This window comes from Sus scrofa, chromosome 10 (genome assembly GCF_054392235.1).
Source record: "Sus scrofa isolate SSC_HxYL_T2T_F1_AM1 chromosome 10, Sscrofa_HxYL_maternal_Yorkshire_Landrace_v2.0, whole genome shotgun sequence".
In the NCBI taxonomy this organism is placed as follows: Eukaryota; Metazoa; Chordata; class Mammalia; order Artiodactyla; family Suidae; genus Sus; species Sus scrofa.
The window spans coordinates 75,796,782-75,816,078 of NC_139392.1; the positions used below are offsets into that span (position 1 = coordinate 75,796,782).

Consider the following 19,297-nt stretch of genomic DNA (forward strand, 5'->3'; position numbering starts at 1 on the left):
TATTGTACTAGGTATTCTAAGTCATCTAGAGATGATTTAAAGTATGTAGGATGCTATGGGGAGGTTACATGCAAAGATTACGCCATTTTATACAAGAAACTGGAGTATCTATGAATTCTGGTGTGTGAGGGGAAGGGTCCTGGAACCAGTCTCCCAAGGACACCAAGGGATGACTATATTCTTACTTTTTTTTTTGTCTTTTTAGGTCCGCACTTGTGCCAAATGGAAGTCCTCAGGCTAGAGGTCAAACCGGAGCTGCAGCTGCTGGCCTATACCACAGCCACAGCAACACAGGATCTGAGCCATGTCTGCGACCTAAGCCACAGCTCACGGCAATGTCAGATCCTTAACCCACTGAGCAAGGCCAGGGATTGAACCTGTGTCCTCATGGACACTATGTCAGGTTCTCAACCCACTGAGCCATGATGGGAACTCCTGTATTCTCATTTTTTGAAAAGGCAGAGATCACACAGAGTAGCTATTGAGACGCTTAGTTAAACAACATTTGAGACTAGCCCACCACAATTTAGAACAGAAAGTTATTCACAATATGGCTAATAATTTTAGTAGCTGCAATATGAATTACAAACTTACCGTGATATACTATACATATTTGAAAAGGCGGATGTTAAACTCTTCACAAGATTAAAACAGGACATCTATAAAATAAAAGTATTAAGAAATTAATTTTAAAAACTTGTTTATAACACTAGATAAAAACTCCCATAATTCATAATAAATGTAATCTTTCAGTTGTCCATTTAGAGAGTGTAGACTTTAGATTGGACCGAGAATAGTTAAGGATTAGTGTGATTTACACTCTTTTTAAATCTTAAATTGGTTTAAAACAAAAAAATAATCAAGATCCTCAAAGCATCAGCCCAGATGATGAAAAAGTTGGATTCAATGCATAGGAAGGAATTTACGGTTACACAGACACTGCCTATTTTAAGTGATTGTTCCTAAACATATCTGGAAACGGCACTTCTTAAAAAGTAATGTTAACAAACAAGCAAGCTCAGCATCACATCTTGTTATTATTAGAACAAAAGACTACTTTTTTTTTTTTTTTTTTGGCTTTTTAGGGCCACACCCACAGCATATGGAGGTTCCTAGGCTAGGGGTTGAATCAGAGCTATAGGGGCTGGCCTACGCCATAGTCACAGCAATGCCAGATCCAAGCCATGTCTGCAACCCACACCGCAGCTCATGGCAACGATACATCCTTAACCCACTGAGCGAGGCCAGGGATCAAACCCACAACCTCATTGTTCCTAGTTGGATTTGATTCCGCTGCGCCAGGACAGGAACTCCACAAAAGACTACTTTTAAAAAGACTCAGAGATGGTGAAGTCAAATAGTAGTTCCAACAATTACTGTGCATTACTATGGGCCAGGAATTGTGACCAGCACTGGGGACCCAAAGACAAAGACAGCCACTCTTGAAGAATTCAGGGACATGGTCATTTCAAAAATTAGTAGTTTTATTTATTTATTTTTGGGTCTTTTTTAGGGCTGCACCCACAGGATATGCAAGTTCCTAGGCTAAGGGTTGAATCGAAGCTGCGGCTGTTGGACTACACCACAGCCACAGCAACACCAGATCCGAGCCCACCTGCAACCTACGCCACAGCTCACGGCAATGCCACATCCTTAACCCACTGAGTGAGGCCAGGGATTGAACCCGAAACCTCATGGTTCCTAGTCGGATTTGTTTTCACTGTGCCATGACGGGGACTCCAGAAAGTACATCTTAACTCAGATTCCAACATTTCCTGTCTGTTACCTGGTAATATCTTTCTGACAATATCTACTGGCAGAGATGCTGCAACTTAGAGAGTATGCAAAAGGCTCTTAGATGTGTACATTTAACACGTCATGTAGTCAATCAAGCTATTTTCTGCTTTACAAGTACCTTGGGGCAATAGTTTCCAAGATGAGAAGAGCAGAAAAGTATTCAAAGAGACTTCAACTAGAGTCATTAGCTTGCCACTACTAGTGGGCAACCATCATTTCCCCATTCTGCTTTAGGCTTTTCCATCACAAACTCTCCCTGAAAACAAACCTTGCTTGCCACACTTATTTTTTTAAAGAGAGAAAATGCAGTTCCCACCATGGCTCATTGGTTAAGAATCCAACTGCAGTGGCTTGTCTTGCTATGGAGCTGTGGGTTTGATCCTTGGCCGGGAGCAGTGGGTTAAAGGATTCAGACTTGTCACAGCTGTGGATCAGACTTAATCCCTGTCCCAGGAACTTCCATATGCTGTGGATGTGGCCATAATATTTTTTAAAAGAGAGAGAGAGATAAAATGCTGAGTAAGAATCAAGACAGACTGACAAGTGATTTGGTACAATCAAATGCACATTGGTTTCTGTCCTATTACAAGACATGTGGACGCTATCAATGGAGGATGAGAAAACATACAAATGTCAGGAAGCGTGGAGCTTGTTGGCAGAGCTTGGTGTAGCTTTACTGTTGTTGCTCTTTGCAAGGACTATCTGGCCCTTAAGAGACTTGAATTAGTCCAAACATATGCCTGAGGCAGAATGTGTTACAGTTTTTCTTTTCTTTTTTTTTTTTTTTTTTTTTTGTCTTTTAGGGCTGCACCCATGGTATATGGAGGTTCCCAGGCTAGCAGCTGAACCAGAACTGTAGATACCAGCCTATGCCACAGCAACTCGATATCCGAGTGGTGTCTGCAACCTACACCACAGCTCACGGCAACTCTGGATCCTCAACCCACTGAGCAAGGCCAGGGATGGAACCTGCATCCTCATGGATGCTAGTCATATTCCTTTCCACTGAGCCATGACGGGAACTCCAATGTATTAATCTATAACGAAAAATACCATTGATGGAAGTGGTTTCTCAGGGTTACCTGAGATGCTGTCTCCCGGGCTCAAGTCCTAATTTCACCCCAAATAAAACTTAACTCTCAAAAAAAAAAAAAAAAAAAAACCCATCGACACACTAATCAGAAATATCCGGTATTGGTGTCATCAGGACAAACTCTCCTTTCGGTCATTAAGTCAGAGAGAGAGCACATTTTTTTCTCCAGGAAAGTACCCTGTCTGAGATAATTGTTTAATGGGCATGGAATCAAAAAAAAAAAAAAAAAAAAAAAAAGAGAGAGAGTCAAAGACAAGAAGTTTCCAGTGGCATCAATGGGGTGTCCATCTCTCCAAATAATGTCCTCATCTGTGGTACCAGAGGTATTTGAAGGCTTGCTAGGACAGTATTGAAATGGATCTCAGTAGGTTCTCTTTTCCCCATTGTCTCCCTTTACTGTCTAGTCCATAGACTAGACTACCTGTCATTCTCTCTCCAAATGTCTATTTTCCATAAGTTGAGATATGTATCCATAAGTAGACATTTAGAAATGCTACATATTTCCTATATGTGAAACAGTGTCTGATGGGGTACAGCGAAATCCGAATGAAACAAGAGTTCTAAATTCAAACTTTAAAATAAATTAGCCTTATATATGAGAGGTGAGCACATACAACTATTACACAATTATATACACAATTTCGGTGACCGGAGAAGTCTCTAAAAAGGTGAGTCCACAAAGTTTACGTTGTTAGGCTGAACAGTACGAGCCTAGCCTAGTGCACGTTGAGAGTTTATCACTACAAAGCGCGAAAAGGACTCACAGAACCATAGAAACTTATCAACACACAGGAGCTAAACTGACCGGAAAGGGAGAAAAACGAGATGGAGTCCAAAGGCAGCAGGGGAGAGCGTCAAGGAGGCATGGTTGGTGCTCAGATTCTGACTCTGTTTCAGGAAGTCAAAGGTCGATTTAAAGGTCAAGGTTTCTCTGTTTACGGCATCCTCACTCTTCTCCTACCCGTGTCCTTCCACCTGGTCAAGGTGTGCCTTCCCTCCGAATCAACCACAGCACAGGTGAAACCAGTCTTCCACAAGTCGCCTATTCTGAGGCTACCCCGGTCCTTCGTACCTCTGAGCGTTCAGAGCACCTTCTGCTCTGAAATCCCAGTTAAGTTTCGGTGCTCCGAAGCCCTGGCTGTAACTCGAAACAACTGCGGACGCTCTTCACGCTTTACTCTGCCGGTACCTCAAGAGACACAGAGCAACTGCCTGCGTTTCCCCCGGGACCTGGCTCCTCACTGCCCCTTCGCCACACCCTAGGTGCTCCCGGGTCCCCAGAACAACGCTCCGAAGCTCTGCGCGGGATAATCCTACTTGAGGCAGACGCTGGGCACCCAGCCCTCAGCTCGGTCCTGTCCCCAGGGCCCTTCCAGCCCGGGGTCGCGTTCCACCCCAGCCCCCTAGCCCCCGCGCGTCGTTCGTGCAACACGCGCCCATTCATTCCGCCCTGCTGCTGTCATTGGCGCCGTGACCTCTGCGCCCGGCCGCCGCACGCGCTCCCCGGCCTCACCTGCGCACGGGCAACAGCGGCAGCGGCGGCGCGCTGCCCAGACGGCCCCGCATGGCCGGGAGAGCCAGGCCCAGGGCTCCGTGCCGCCGGCCTCCAGAAGCAGCCGCGCCGCCACCGCCACCAGCACGAGGCCATGGTCCGAGTCTGAAAGTCGCGGCTGGGCGGCAGCTCCGCCTCTGGCCCAGTGGCCCCTCCTCCGCGGACCCGGAGCCGGAAGTCCGGCACCGGAAGAGCTTCTGCCCCGCTCGCCCCGCCCCTTCGCCACCAAGGGGTCGCGGTCCGCCCAGCGTTCCCTGCGCTTCCTGCAGCGGAGCTGGAGGGGTGGCCGCAGAGGGGCTCGCGTGTGGCGGCGCCGGGGCGGCTGGATCCCTTGACGCCGCGCCAGCCTGGGAAAAACCAGCGTGATCTTCTTCTCGGGGAGTGGCCTCTTCCGACCCCGCCCAACCGGTGTTCAAGTAGTCACCGCAAAAATGCAACCTGGAGGACCCGCAGTCAGTCAAAAATAACACAAGGCGTATGCCGAACTGTGGCTAACTTTGCTTTTGCGTGTTTAGGTGGAAATAGGACGTAAAGAATCTAATTCCCATTTTGCTAATCCAGTGGCTCCAGTTTCTGCTGCTGCTTCTCTTAACTGGCACCTGTCACGCCTTCGTTTGCTTTTCGTGGCGACCTGGCCTTGAAAGTGACAGCCTTTTGCGTCTTTCCAGTAATAAGTCAACCCCCCCCCCCCCCGACAGGGTTCTTGTGAAAGAGAAGCTAGATTAGCCCCATCTCTCCACTTTTGGATTCTCTCCTCTGAAAACCTTTTAGGTATAGTGTAGCCTAGTTTGGCAGTCTTAGGCACATCTAGATTTGAGTACCTTTCGGGTGTGTACCAAGCTGTGTGAAGTTCTTTAATATTTGGTAATGGTGAATCTATTTGTAACCATCCCAGGGAATACTGGAGAATGGACAGGATTAATACCCTCTATGAGTTAGAAAGACCTTTCCTTTATTCTATGGTCAGATCTCCTCTTCTCGTGGTACTGAGAGAGCGTATTTATAACAGAAGTTGTGATATAATCATTCAGTACGTGTACACAAGGAGACAAAGTGTAAGCACTAAGGATACAGAAATAGAAGAAACTTACTCTGTCCTCAAACAATTCACTCTTATGAGAAAATAGTCCAATAAAAAGGCAACCATGATTCTCCAATATTTTTTTTTCTTTCGACTCACGCATTTTGCATTAAAGAATGAAAGTGCTCGTATTGCTGAGCACATTATTTTTACACTTATCTTCAAAGTATTTTTTTTTTTTTGTCTTTTTTTTGCTATTTCTTTGGGCCGCACCTGCGGCATATGGAGGTTCCCAGGCTAGGGGTCGAATTGGAGCTGTAGCCACTGGCCTAGGCCAGAGCCACAGCAACGCAGGATCCGAGCCGCGTCTGCAACCTACACCACAGCTCACGGCAACGCAGGATCGTTAACCCACTGAGCAGGGGCAGGGACCGAACCTGCAACCTCATGGTTCCTAGTCGGATTCGTTAACCACTGCGCCACGACGGGAACTCCCCAAAGTATTTTTTTTACAGAATAAAAGCATATAAGTTTTTTAAAAGTTAATTTTATTGAGGATTTTTTCTCCCATCCTGCAGAATATTATGTAAAAGATATGTCAGGTGCGTTACAAGTAAAGGTTGTTGTGGCTTATCTTGGTCTAGGTTTATATATTAAGAAATATCCAACAGGTGGCATTTGCCAAAATAGAATGTAGCAGTAAACAGTTATACTGTACTTGCAACAATCCTGTGACTTAGGTATTATCATTTGTCCTCTTTTATATGTAGGGAATATATGGAGGAATTAAATGTCTTGCCCATATTCTAGTTGGTGGATAGAGCACCACCTGATTCTATTAAGCCATTTTTGCTTAAGAATTGTTTACCCTGGGAGTTCTCATTGTGGTGCAGCAGAAATGAATCCAACTAGTATTCATGAGGATGTGGGTTTGATCCCTGGCCTCAGTCGGTGAGTTAAGGATCTTGTGTTCCTGTGAGCTATGGTGTAGGTGGCAGGTGCAGCTCAGATCCTTAGTTGCTGTGGTTGTGGTATAGGCTGGCAGCTGTAGCTCTGATTCGACCCCTAGCCTGGGAGCTTTCTTTTTTCCCTTCTCTCTCTCTCTTTTGCAGTGCCTGTGGCATATGGATGTTCCCAGGCTAGGGTTTGAATCCGAGTTGTAGCTGCTGGACTATGCCACAACCACAGCAATGCCAGATCCTTAAACCACTGAGCAAAGCAGGAATTGAACCCATGTCCTTATGGATACTAGTTGGGTTCATTACTGCTGAGCCATGATGGGAACACCTGAAGACATTTTCTTTGCATAATGATGGTACTATTCAAAACATTATCTAGTTAGGACCAAGTTAGGATAATGATATTATTCAAACATTATCTAGTTAGGACTCCCAAGTCAAGGGGAGATTTTATATATACTATATGGGTATTAACCATGTCTTGTTTCATAGTACTGCATAAAAATTTATCATCCTGATTATTAGATAACCAACAGGTGAATTATCAACATAACTGTGCTAAGAATATTTACTGAGAGAAGAGATTCAAACACAGATACACTGAAATGTTAGCAATTTTTTTTTTCATTTTTTTGGCTACCCCGAGGCATTTGGAGCTCCTGGGCTCTTATTTCTATTATCACTTTCTCTGAGATATTAAGATAAAAGGTAATATACATTTAGAATTTTCTCTGAGGTTTTAGTTTATGACATTTAGCTCCTGGGCTCTTATTTCTATTATCAATTTCTCTGAGATATTAAGATAAAAGGTAACATACATTTAGAATTTTCTCTGAGATTTTAGTTGGCTAAAGCTTCATAAGAGTGAGATTTCGTACTTCTGAAGCAATTAGCCTTTTTTGTTCCATTGTCAGGGATCACAGGTATTAACTGATCAGCTACCTTGCCAAAATGTGAGTCAATCACTACAAAATCATAAGTATTAATGAGACATTATATACTGCCCACGCTCTACTAAACTTTTAGACAATCATAACAGAAAATGCATTAATTATATAATTAGGCAGTTTCCACACAGAGGCACTCCTAAAGGAGAAGAAAATATGCTATTGGATCTTCTATTCCTAATCATACAGCCAGGTTTTCTTGATACTAAAATCTGTTTTATGGGGAGTTCCTGTCGTGGCACAGTGGTTAACGAATCCAACTAGGAACCATGAGGTTGCGGGTTCGATCCCTGCCCTTGCTCAGTGGGTTAAGGATCCATTGTTGCCGTGAGCTGTGGTGTAGGTTGCAGACGCGGCTCGGATCCTGCGTTGCTGTGGCTCTGGCATAGGCCAGTGGCTACAGCTCCGATTAGACCCCTAGCCTGGGAACCTCCATATGCCACGGGAGCAGCCCTAGAAAAGGCAAAAAGACCAAAATAATAATAATAATAATAATAAATACATAAATAAAATGAAATAAAATTAAATTAAAATAAAATCTGTTTTATGGTTAACTACCCATTTGTTTCCCATGTTGCTGCCTTATTCAGCATGTTCTTGGGGAAAGCATGAAGAGCTAAATCTGACCCACATTTGGGTTTTTAACTCATATGGGGAAAATAAAAGAATTCTCTTGCTTCTGTTATAACTGACATATAGTTCACCTACACTTGGGTGGAATAAATAGGAGTTATTCTAAACAGTTGAACAAACTGATCTGATGCTACCTTTCTCTGTTGATTCAATATGTCATTTTCATTATGCATGGAATTCTTACTTTATAGGGTGATCGATATGCAGTGATCAATCTTTAACAGACATTGAAAGAAGTGATGCAGTCAGTCATTGATCATGATATGTATCTGATATTTATGTGGTGATTTTTGAGCTGAAGAGCTAAGAGGGGAGTTTTTACTTCACATAATTACTAACATTTAAAATACCATGGCAGCAAATGTGAACCATGCTGGGGAACTAGTGTTATTTTAGCTAAATTGTGGTAATTGGAACTTGTGCATGTTGAACTATGAAAGCAAGGACCATCTGGACCATGTATTTCCTAAAGTTTTCTTTTACATCCTGTGATAAAGGCAGGGATGGAGAGACACAGTGCATTCAACCTTTTGGTCCACTAAAACCGTATCAACATTTTGACCACAAAAATTTCTTAATTCTCTTCAGTGGTTTTCCTAAAATATACATCATCTAATATGAAAACTCAAAAACATTATAATGTTTGAATTTTCATAGTTTTTCACCATAAAGGAAATGTACAATGAATAGAAGTTAGGAGACCCAGATGGCAACCCAGCTCTGTGGGATGTAGGTTAAGCATTCCATGTTGAAGAATATATGATTGTCTTTTTCTGCCTCTAAATTTTTATTTATAGAAACTTATAGCATTGTAGTAATAGATAATCCAAAAATTATCTAAATAACTTTTTTTTTAAATTACTATGTTATTCAACCATTAGAAAACCAAAACCAGAGAGTTCCCTGGTGGCTCAGCAGGTTAAGGATCCTGCATTGTCACTGCTGTGGCTTGAGTGGCTGCTGTGGCATGGGTTGGATCCCTGGTTCAGCGAACTTCTGCATGCCAGGGGCACAGCCAAAAAAGAAAAAGAAAACTAAAACCAAACTAAATTATGTCCAAGACTCCAATCAATCAAGCAATGGGTCTCAAAGAAACTGCATTCACTCTGCCTCTCCTGTTTCTTTTTCTTCTTTCCATCTTTCTGAAAGTTGTGGAGGTCACTGAGGTGGAGATGGAAAATATGTCAAAGATCAACAGGACTTTAGAAGGCCTAGGATTTTTATAAGGTCAAGTATATTATAAAATGGAATTGATAGTGCACTAGATTTATACACTGGTATTTCTAGAAATACCATCTTCAGGAAAATGTTTTTTAAACTTTTATTAATTTGATGCTTCAGAACAATAAAATTAAGAACATAAAACATTTTAGTTAACATGTAAGAGAACGGCCACTGAAGTGGAAATACATAGGAAAGATATGTACATTTAGGTGGATGTTCTAGATTCTGTGTTAGGTTAAGGATTACGAATGTACTTGAGCAACAGGAAGACGTTTTGCATTATTTCTAGGCTGAATACATCAATATTGTATCTAAAATGAACAAGATGTCATGAAAATAAAAGGAGCAAAAATGCACTTGATGTTAGCAATGACTATACCCATCACCCAAAGATATTTCTAAGTTTCCCTTAGGCCACGTTGCCTCTCTTCTTTTGCAAAGCTTTCATGAGATCCGACATGAAATCTTGCTCCCCGCCTTCCCCGCCGGGTGGTCCAGGGTTCTCCCGCCTCTTGGGGGCAACTGGAGGCCTTTTGGAGACCACCGGGGACTGCTTCGCGGCTTCGGGGGCGAGGGTGGGCGGGGGTGGCGGGGGGGGCGGCAAGGAGAACCCAGCATCGCCCGCAATCGATGGCGGTGGGGGAGGCACGAAGTCTGGGGGAGCGTCGTTAAAATCAGGGGGTGGCGGAGGGAGCTCGTCGTCCTCCAGGGGCGGCGGTGGGGGTGGGGGTGGCGGCAGGAGGTCATCGGGCGGGATGGGGAAGCTAGTAGCGGCGGCGCCCATGGCCTTGGGGGGCGTCCTGGGGCTGCCGCCCACGTCCGAGGACCGTCTCATGGGAGGTGGGGGAGGCAGGAGGGACTTCGGCTGCGCCCTGGGCGCTCCCGGGTCGTGGCTGCCGAGGACTGGTTTCTTGTCCTTCAACAAAGCGACAAAAGCATTATTCTTGATGATGTCGCCATGTGCAGATGACATTTCCATGGACAGACAGGTGAGTCTGCTGAGTTAAGAGGCAGCTGCCCCCCTGGGGGCGTCTCAACCCCTCTTGTCTTGGACTCCAGGTTGTTCTGGCTAGCTTATCCGTGTTCTGGGAAAGGAGACTGACTCCAAATGGCCTTAAATGTTATTACCAATAATATTATTACTTAACATTACCTGCTGCTGATCTACCATGTCTTCTGTAAGTGGAAGACTCTGCCTTGTTCAAGAAGGTGTTATTTTTTGATTATACATATATCTCCTGGGAACACTCCTGTAGAGGAGTTACCAGTATCTTTAAAGAAGAGCTTTAGTCTTGGAAGTGAACATACTCTTCTTTTCAGGAGGTAGGGAAGGTTAAGGATCCACCACTGTCACTGCAGTGGCTTGGGTCCCTGCTGTGATGTGGGATGGAGCCTTGCCCCAGGAACTTTCACAGGCCAGGCTCAGACAAAAAACAAACAAAACAAAACAAAACAAACAAAGCGGAGCTAGTTGTGGGGCTACCTCAGTCAGCTAAAAGCAACTTCAAATAGAAACAAAATGGCTTTCCTGGAGTTTCCATTCACGCCTTGGTTTCCAAGACAGGCCACCAAGGTGTCCTGGGCATACACAGATGTAACATTTTTCTTGATCTGAGTTGAGCTGGTTGTGATGCCCAGTTGTCAGGACGGGGGTCTGAAATTATTTTCCTTCTGTACTATACCCTCAGGGTCAGAAAGGTTGGCTAGGGAGCTGCCCCACCCTCTCCAAATCTCTTGGCTTAAATATCCTACTTTGATCAGCACAAAGATGGAAGGGAGAAAGAAAACAAATATTTCTCTCTGGTCCACAGGTAATCTTTATGCAAAGCTGAGCACAGGGGGCTACGTCCTGGCAAGGGACTGTTCGGCTTCCTCTTACATCACAGTTTCCTTACTGCGTGCTGAGAACATTTTCCCAGGACAGCAGGCTAGGGAGGAGCCAGTTACAAGGCAGCTTCCAGGGTGGAGGTGGGTGGACCAGGAATCAGCACACCAGGTCTATAGTCTTAGATTGACTTTTTCGTAAGTGTGTGAAAGTCAGCTGACTACTCACGTATAAAACGAATATGATAATCTCCATTATTTTCTATGTCTTAAATGTAATGAGATCACATGAGATAAATATATGAATGGGTGCTGAAAATGAAAATTATGACGCATGTGCTACCGGTAGAAACCAAAACACCAAACTTGGCCAAAGGCTAACAGAGGCTCAGCCCTTCATGTGCCAATAGTGGAACAGATGATAATAAATTGTATTTATATAGTGCAACTCCCTCAGGAGTTTCAGGGGGCTGAATTGAATCCCTTTGTTTTAGTGACAATTATCACTGCAATTTACATTTTATCATGCTTTCTTATTTCTCATTTTGCTTAATAACCCCTTACCACTGAAGATTAAATTTAGAAGCTCCCTCCCCCCCCAACAAAATTTCTTTTGATTCTGCCATGGCTCAGGTCACTGTGAAGGTTTGGGTTAGATCCCTGGAACTTCCTTATTGGAACTGGAATTGGAACTTCCATATTCCGTGGATGCAGCCATTAAAAAAACAATTAACTGATGATGTATTTTTAAAAGGTTTCTGAACAGGCAGTTTGGAAATTGGTGTTCACACATAAGTGACTTCTTTTTCTGGGGAACTTTTATTGCTTTCAGCATTTCAAAATGTTTCTCTTCAATTGAAATTATGGAAACCATGAAAATAATAATTGCTGAAGGTACGCTGCATGATAAGATTGTCAGACTTGAGAAGCTACCCAGAATATTAGAGAAGTGTGGCTTTTAATGGTCTACCATAATTTTCAAAATTTTTAAGTTCGATAAATATAGGATTAATTGTTTCCATCACTGGCTGATGAACAGAATGAAAGGGAAGAAAGAGGTGGAAAACTACTGAAGGTACATTTAGGATTATTTTGAATCACACAGGGGAAATATTCAATGGAAATTGTATAGTCAACAGAGATGTTACCAACAGGACTAGTAACTAGACTGTAACTTTTAGCTATAATTTTTAGATTGATTTAAATGAATCTTCATTAGTCTCCTCTACTGAAAAAAAAAGTTATGGAGAACATTATACCAATTTGGCTATTACTATTATTAACTATTATTATTATTATTTTAGGGCCGCACCCACAGCATATGGAGGTTCCCAGGCGAGCGGTCAAATCAGAGCAGTAGCTGCTGGCCTACGCCACAGCCACAGCAATGCAGGATCCGAGCCACATCTGCGACTTACACCACAGCTCATGGCAACACCAGATCCTTAACACACTGAGTGAGGCCAGGTATCGAACCTGCGTGTTCATGGATACTAGTTAGGTTCATTAACCACTGAGCCATGACAGGAACTCCATAATTTGACTATTATTTTTAAATGTGTTTTCTTCTCCATCACTCTGAGAATGTATGTAGAACATTAACAGAAAAATACAAAATGCACAAGTTATAGTGGGAACCTGTTAGCATTTAATAAAATGCTTCTAACAGGTCGCTCTAATTTATTCATAAAAAATAAAATCCCAAGGGCTTAAAATGCAGGTGCCACTTGCAGAGAGTACTAAAACGGCTGGACTAAACCAAGAAAATCTGGTCAGTCAAAAAAATATATCTAAATTAAAATCATTAAGCCAATCCTTAGCATTAAAAACAAATTCTTCCATTTTTCTTGAAGCTGTGTGCTTCAATTTTCCATTCTAGCCTATGTAATTTGAAGATAAAAATATATGTATATAAAGCAATTATCTAAATGAAATTATACTGTCTTTCAAGTTGCTGGAACTCTATGTTCTCTTTTCAAAAGAGCAGTTATTAGAACATAGCAAATGGCTTAGAATTTGGGCTTACGGGTGACAGATGATCCAAGTGGGTCAGGTACTCCCTGGTCTTACCTTGGTAGTTTCAACATGTCTCTGGGCTTCTCCAAGAACAGTAGTCAGAGAAGGTGCCGCCTGGGGGATCTGACCATTGGCCTGAGTGGTGCTTGTTTGAAGTCCTAGGGGAAGGAAGAGAGACAGGAAGAAGGGATAAATCAGTAGTAAGAGATGAACAGCTACAAACATAAGTAGGTAAGCAATAAGAATTTACTGTACAGCACAGGGAACGGTATTCAGTGTCTGGTAATAACCTATAATGGAAACTAATCTGAAAAAAAAATATAACACATATTGTAAATCAACTACACTTCAATTTAAAAAAAGAAGAAGAGTGGGCAAGATATTTTCAACATTCTTGAAAGAATCTGAAAAGACAAAGCAGTTTATATCTCCAAAGCAAAAAGATTCGCAGGTACACAGCGCTTACAAAAGAAAACCTGAGATATCAGGACAATACTTCATGAGGCTCAGCAAAAGGTTCAGGGAAGTGAATGCTTTAAATCTGGATTAACTAGGGTCCTCGAGAAAAGGAGACCGGGAGGCAGTTCAGTCATGGGAAAAGCAGCTTTTAAAGACTTTTTGGCAATTGGAGAATGAAACTGGAAAACCTCCTTTTTAAAAGAAGTCTTGATATTGAGGATTCTTCTAAAAGGCTGTATCCAGTTTCATACCATGGGTGTGTAGAGGAACAACTTTTAAACACGCTCCTCAACAAAAAGTACTTTGGGGAGTTCCTGCTGTGGTGCAATGGGCTCAGCAGCATCTCTGGAGCACAGGGACGCAGGTTCGATCGCCGGTCTGGCACAGTGGTTAAGGATCTGGCCTTGTCACAGCTGTGGCATAGGTCACAACTGCAGCTCGGATCTGATCCTGGGACCTCCGTGTGCCTCCGGGCGACAACAAAACAAAACAAAACAAAGTACTTTGGGTACAAAAGTAATAGACAGAGGGGACTGGGCAAAATGTGTCCCAATATGGCCTGGAATTAGACTGTTTCTTCCCCAGAAAGTCCTGACATATACTTCCTTTCTTACCTTTTTATTTGCCCTTTCATACACAAAAAAAGCGTGCCTAGACGAGGTTTTCACAGCTTTGACAAAGCCAGACAGAAGACCTCCCTGGCTCCTTCCAGGGCGGGACCTGGCCAGCTCGCCACACCCCAGCTGCTTCTCCCACGACTGAACTGCCCCCCAGCCGCTGACACGAGGCCTCTTCCCTGAGTGAATCTGAGGCTGCCTTAGCTCTGCTCAGAAGCAGCTCTTCTGCCAAATATTTATGCAACGACTGTTTACTTGCTGCTTCAGATACTTTCCTGCTATTTTAAGAAACCCAGGAATCGACAGGAGCACTCAAAGAAGGTTATTATTAAGGACTTCGGGAGACTGAGAAGAAGGGAAAGTCTGATGAGGAACTGGATACTTCCAGTGTCCAAGTACCTCTGTGCAAATTATTAAGTACAAAATGGAAAATGTGCACGAGAGAAATTGCACATGTTGACCAAGCGGTCAGAATGAATACTTCCAACGAGGGGAAACAGACACCCTAGGCCCCCCACTGCGATACCCTGAGAAGAGCATAGCAGGGGGCCTATTCCTGCCCCTGACGGTTACCCAAGATGGATTATGAGGAAACACTGCACATGCAAATGGAGGGATAGTCTACAAAATAAATGGCTCAGCAATAAGAGCATCTTAAAACAGAAGGAAGAGCATCCCTGAAGCCCTTAAGAAAGGATGGTGCTTGTGGCTTTGAAAAAGTAGGAAAAACAAATGGGCTTTGTGGCAGGAAGAGGAAGAGAGGGGTGGGGAAAGAGGCTGGAGAGATGGGCAAGGCTTATTTTATGCAGGTTTGGTTGGCTTTGCTAAGGATGGGGCCTTAATCTGAGAGCAGTGGGAAGTGTCTGGAGGACCAGAGCATCACTCCATAAGGCCAACTATAGGAGCACGGGCTTCGATGCCTTCTTTGATATGGCTATTGATTAACATTTGTGGCTTAAGGGCTCTAGGGAGTAATAGTGCCACAGCCTTGTTTACTATAGGGAATGTCCCTACGTTCAGATGGACATTAATCTGTGTGTGTGTGTGTGTGTGTCTTTTTGCTATTTCTTTGGGCCGCTCCCGCGGCATATGGAGGTTCCCAGGCTAGGGGTCGAATCAGAGCTGCAGCCACCGGCCTATGCCAGAGCCACAGCAACGCGGGATCCGAGCCGCGTCTGCAACCTACACCACAGCTCATGGCAACGCCGGATCGTTAACCCACTGAGCAAGGGCAGGGACCAAACCCACAACCTCATGGTTCCTAGTCGGATTCGTTAACCACTGCGCCACGATGGGAATTCCAAGATGGACATTAATCTCTAACCGTGACTCAGTCTACAGGAAGAAAAGGGCAAAGAAACCATGAGACTTACAGGACATGTCCACCCCTAAGACCCCTACTGGACAATGACTGATATAGGTAACTGGGCAAGGCCAATGGGAGAAAACCACATCTTTCTGGACCTCACGTTGGTAACCCCCATCTTTAAGGGATAAAAACCCTTATAAGACAATAGAGAGGGGGGCTCTTCTTCCCCCTCCCAGCTGTTCTGGGAGCTGTTTGCTTTTCTGTAATAAAGACTTTGCTTGCTTATTGCCTGTGTGTATGCAAAGTTCATTCTTTGGCTCCATGAACAAGAACCCAGATTCCTGTAACATCTTTCTGGCATCAGTGGTGGCTTGGATCTGACGGCAATGGAGATGAACAGGCATCGACAGATTTGACCAATATTTAGAAGGTAAAATCAAGAGGATTTAGGAGTGACTGGACCTGTAGGTGAGTGAGCTTTTCTTGCATGATTCCTGCAGGAGCAGTTGGGCAGATGACAACGCTATTTGTGGAAACAGAAGACAATTCGGGGGAGCCAGTTGGGAGGGTAAGAGGATGGGCTCAGTTTTGCAGGTGTTGAGTTTGAGGGGTCTGCGATGGATCCACCTGAAGCTATGGAGTAGACAATTGGACACACGGGTTTGAAGATCAACAGAGAATCCTGGACGTGATTTGAGTGGTGTTAAGTGGCCAGCACAGACAGTGCTGGGAGTGGATTAGCTCACCTAGGAGATAGTGTAACATGAGAACAGGGCTAGGATTGACTGGGCCTTGGGTAATGTGAAGTGGGGAGGAAGAAGAAGAAGGGTTACTAGAGGAGGTAAAAAGTTGGTGGGCGGGCTTGGGGTGTGTGGTATTTGGAAAGCCAACAGAGGATGCTGTTTCAAGGAGGAGTGGTCAGTTGTGCTGGGGTTGCTGAAAGGTCAATCCTTTACAGACGTTTGATTTAGCAATGCAGAGGCCCCTGGTGAGATTAGTAGGAGCATTTTCCTGGGGTTGTGGAGGAAGAAGGCTGACGAGTATGGGTTGAAGAGTGACAAGTGGAAAAATGGAGACAGCAAATATGGTCCACCCTTTGGAATAGTTTGCATGTCAGGTGGGGCAGAAGGTGGAGAGGGGTGTGGGGAGCTGGAGTGGGAGCAGGAGCTGTAGGAAGGTTTTCATTTTTTTGGTTTTGTTTTGCTTTTTGTTTTTTGTTTTTGCTTCAACCTTGGCCTGTGGAAGTTCCCAGGTCAGGGATCAAACCCGTGTCACAGTAGCAACCTGAGCCGCTGCAATGACAACACCAGATCCTTAACTTGCTGCCACAAGGGAACTCCCTAGGTTTTCAATTCAATTTGTTTCTTTGAAGAAGGGAGCAATGGTGATGAGAAGGACACAGTAGAGCAGGAGAGAAAGTAGAAAGTGATATATAATAATGCATCTGTCTGGTTTCTGTCCTGGGCTCCTCAGACAGAACTTGATATTTCCTAAGCAACTGGAGTGTCCTTATTTTTTCAATTTTTTATTTTTATTTTTTTTGCTTTTTTAGGGCTGAATCCATGGCATATGGAAGTTCCCAGGCTGGGGTCAAATTGGAGTTACAGTTGCCGGACCACACCACAGCTAGAGCAACTCGGGATCTGAGCCGAATCTTCGACCTACACCATAGCTCAGGGCAACACCGGATTCCTCACCCACTGAGCAAGGCCAGGGCTTGAACCCAAGTCCTCATGAATACTAGTCAGATTCATTTCTGCTGTGCCATGAAGGGAACTCCCTGGAGTGTCCTTATTATTCATGAGCCCCTAGGAGCAATCTGAGCTTACATAAACAGAGCAGGTTGGGGGCTGGTTTGAGAAGACCAAACATGTGATCAGAGGGTTGAGGCTTGGAGCCAGGCCAACATCTGGGTAGAGAACAGGGACAGAGATTGAGTTCAATCACATGGCCAGCGATGCGATCAATCATGGAATCCGTCATGCCAATGAGGAGTTCCAGTTGTGACACAATGGGATTGGCGGCGTCTCTGCAGCACCAGGATGCTAGTTTGGTTCCCCAGCCAGCACAGTGTGTTAAAGGATCCGGCTTGTGGCAGCTGTGGCATAGGCTGCAACTGCACTCGGATCTGATCCCTGGCCTGCTAACTCCATAAGCCACTGGGTGGCCAAAAAAGAAAAAAAAAATCATGCTGATGAAATGAAATCCCAATAAAAACTCTGGACTGACAGACACCTCCTGGTAGTCCGTATATCCCCGTGCTGGGAGGGGGATGCACTCTGATCCCACAGGGAGAGGACACACAAGCTCTGCCTTGGGGACACTCTCAGAGCCCCCCCTGCGTGTGCCTCTTCCTTCGTCTGGTCCTGACTTGTATCCTTTATACAACATTGTAACACAGCACTTTCCTGAGTTCTGTGAGTCAACCTAATGGGGTTGTTGGAACCCCCAGATTCGTAGGTCAAAAGTGGGGGTGTCCTGGGGACCCCGCAGGGTGGCTGGCATCCAAAGAAAGGGCAGTCTCGTTGGGACTGTGCCCTTAGCCTGCGGGGTCTGAGCTGACTCCAGTTGTCACATCTGGGCTGGAAGGCAGCACTCCAGTACAAGCTGGGGCAGGATCTAGGGACCAGAGCATACACAGAGGAACTGGCCACAGGCTGGGATGTGTGTGGATGCAGGCAAGTTGTTGTGTTTGTTGGTGGGAAATTGATGGTAGCACATTTTCGGCTGTGAGTGAAGTGGCTGGAGGTTGTAAATCTGAGGAGAGTGAAGGATGCCTGAAACAATTAGGGAAACTAGGAGATCCCACTGACTGGGACAGGCTTTCTCAACTTTGCTGACATTTGGGACTGGAAACTTCTTTGTTGTTTGGGGCTGCCCTGTGCTTGAGGACTGGCAACATCCCATCAACCTGTGAGATGATGCAAGCACTCCCCCAAAGCACAACAACCAAAATGTTTCCAGACACTGTCGAATCCTCCTGGGGGTTCAGGCCTCCTGTGGTTGAGAACCACTTGTCTGGAGAAACACAGTAAGATCCATGGGCGGTATCCAGGGCTTGCTGTGGTGGAGGGCGACAGGGTTGAGATGGAATCAATGAGTCTATTTATGTAGAACCCCCCATGGGGCAAGGATGTCCCAACCCCTCTCTCTGCCCAGGAGAAGCCTCACTCCCAGCCTCAACGTTTACTAGCTTCATGCTGGGTAGAGTCACGACCGGGCTATTCTGTTCACTCCCTTCTGTCCTCCCACCTCCCTTCTTTTCTTCTTTTCCATTAACTTTTCTTCTTTTCCATTAACTTTTCTTCTTTTCCATTAACTCTCTGGTGTTATAGCTGCCTCTGGCCAGGGATGGCATTAAGACTGAGACTAAGGGGCTAGACATGCCCATTTCAGACTATGAGTTGAAACCACATGCTCTAGCTTGTTCTACCGGATAGCCTTGAACTGGGTTATGAACACCAGCTCTGCTGGTGGAACGTGGCATTCTGTTTGCCATGATTCCTGCGTCTGTACAATCTCCTTCTCTTGGGAACCTCACGAGAAGGATGCCTTTACCTGGTAGAGCTCGGCAGGTGCCCTATCATAAGTGCACGTCACAGCATCCCCAGTGACCTCTGACACATACACATACTGGTCGAGCTAAGGCCAGAGGCTCGCTCTGTTTCCACCTCAGGTGGGTGGACCAAATTCAGTCCTGGTCAGAGGCTCAGCAGGTGCCCTATCATAAGTGCACGTCACAGCATCCCCAAATCCCCAGTGACCTCTGACACATACACATACTGGTCGAGCTAAGGCCAGAGGCTCGCTCTGTTTCCACCTCAGGTGGGTGGACCAGAATTCAGT

At 44.8% G+C, this 19,297-nt stretch overlaps 2 protein-coding genes across 6 annotated transcripts in view; both read right to left on the reverse strand.

Annotated features, from left to right (window-relative positions):
* PDSS1 (decaprenyl diphosphate synthase subunit 1) overlaps nt 1–4,593 on the reverse strand; it is a 51,044-nt gene extending 46,451 nt beyond the window's left edge. For 4 of the 5 annotated variants that reach the window (XR_014818014.1, XM_005668142.4, XM_084980409.1 and 1 more), the window contains exons 1-2: nt 4,404–4,593; nt 595–659 (exon numbers count right to left, since the gene is read on the reverse strand). Coding sequence is in view for 2 of the 5 variants with exons in the window: in XM_005668142.4 (XP_005668199.3) it covers nt 595–659; nt 4,404–4,538 (200 nt within the window). In the remaining 3 variants the exon portion in view is untranslated. Of the gene's footprint in view, nt 1–594; nt 660–3,695; nt 3,779–4,403 lie in introns of all 5 variants that reach the window. The other variant, XM_084980405.1, reaches the window with a different exon arrangement.
* A 4,716-nt stretch (nt 4,594–9,309) lies between these two features.
* Nucleotides 9,310–19,297, reverse strand: part of APBB1IP (amyloid beta precursor protein binding family B member 1 interacting protein) — a 115,300-nt gene continuing 105,312 nt past the window's right edge. The window contains exons 13-14 of the mRNA XM_003130751.7: nt 13,121–13,224; nt 9,310–10,142 (exon numbers count right to left, since the gene is read on the reverse strand). Coding sequence (XP_003130799.4) covers nt 9,636–10,142; nt 13,121–13,224 — 611 coding nt within the window. The 3' untranslated portion in view covers nt 9,310–9,635. The remainder of the gene's footprint in view (nt 10,143–13,120; nt 13,225–19,297) is intronic.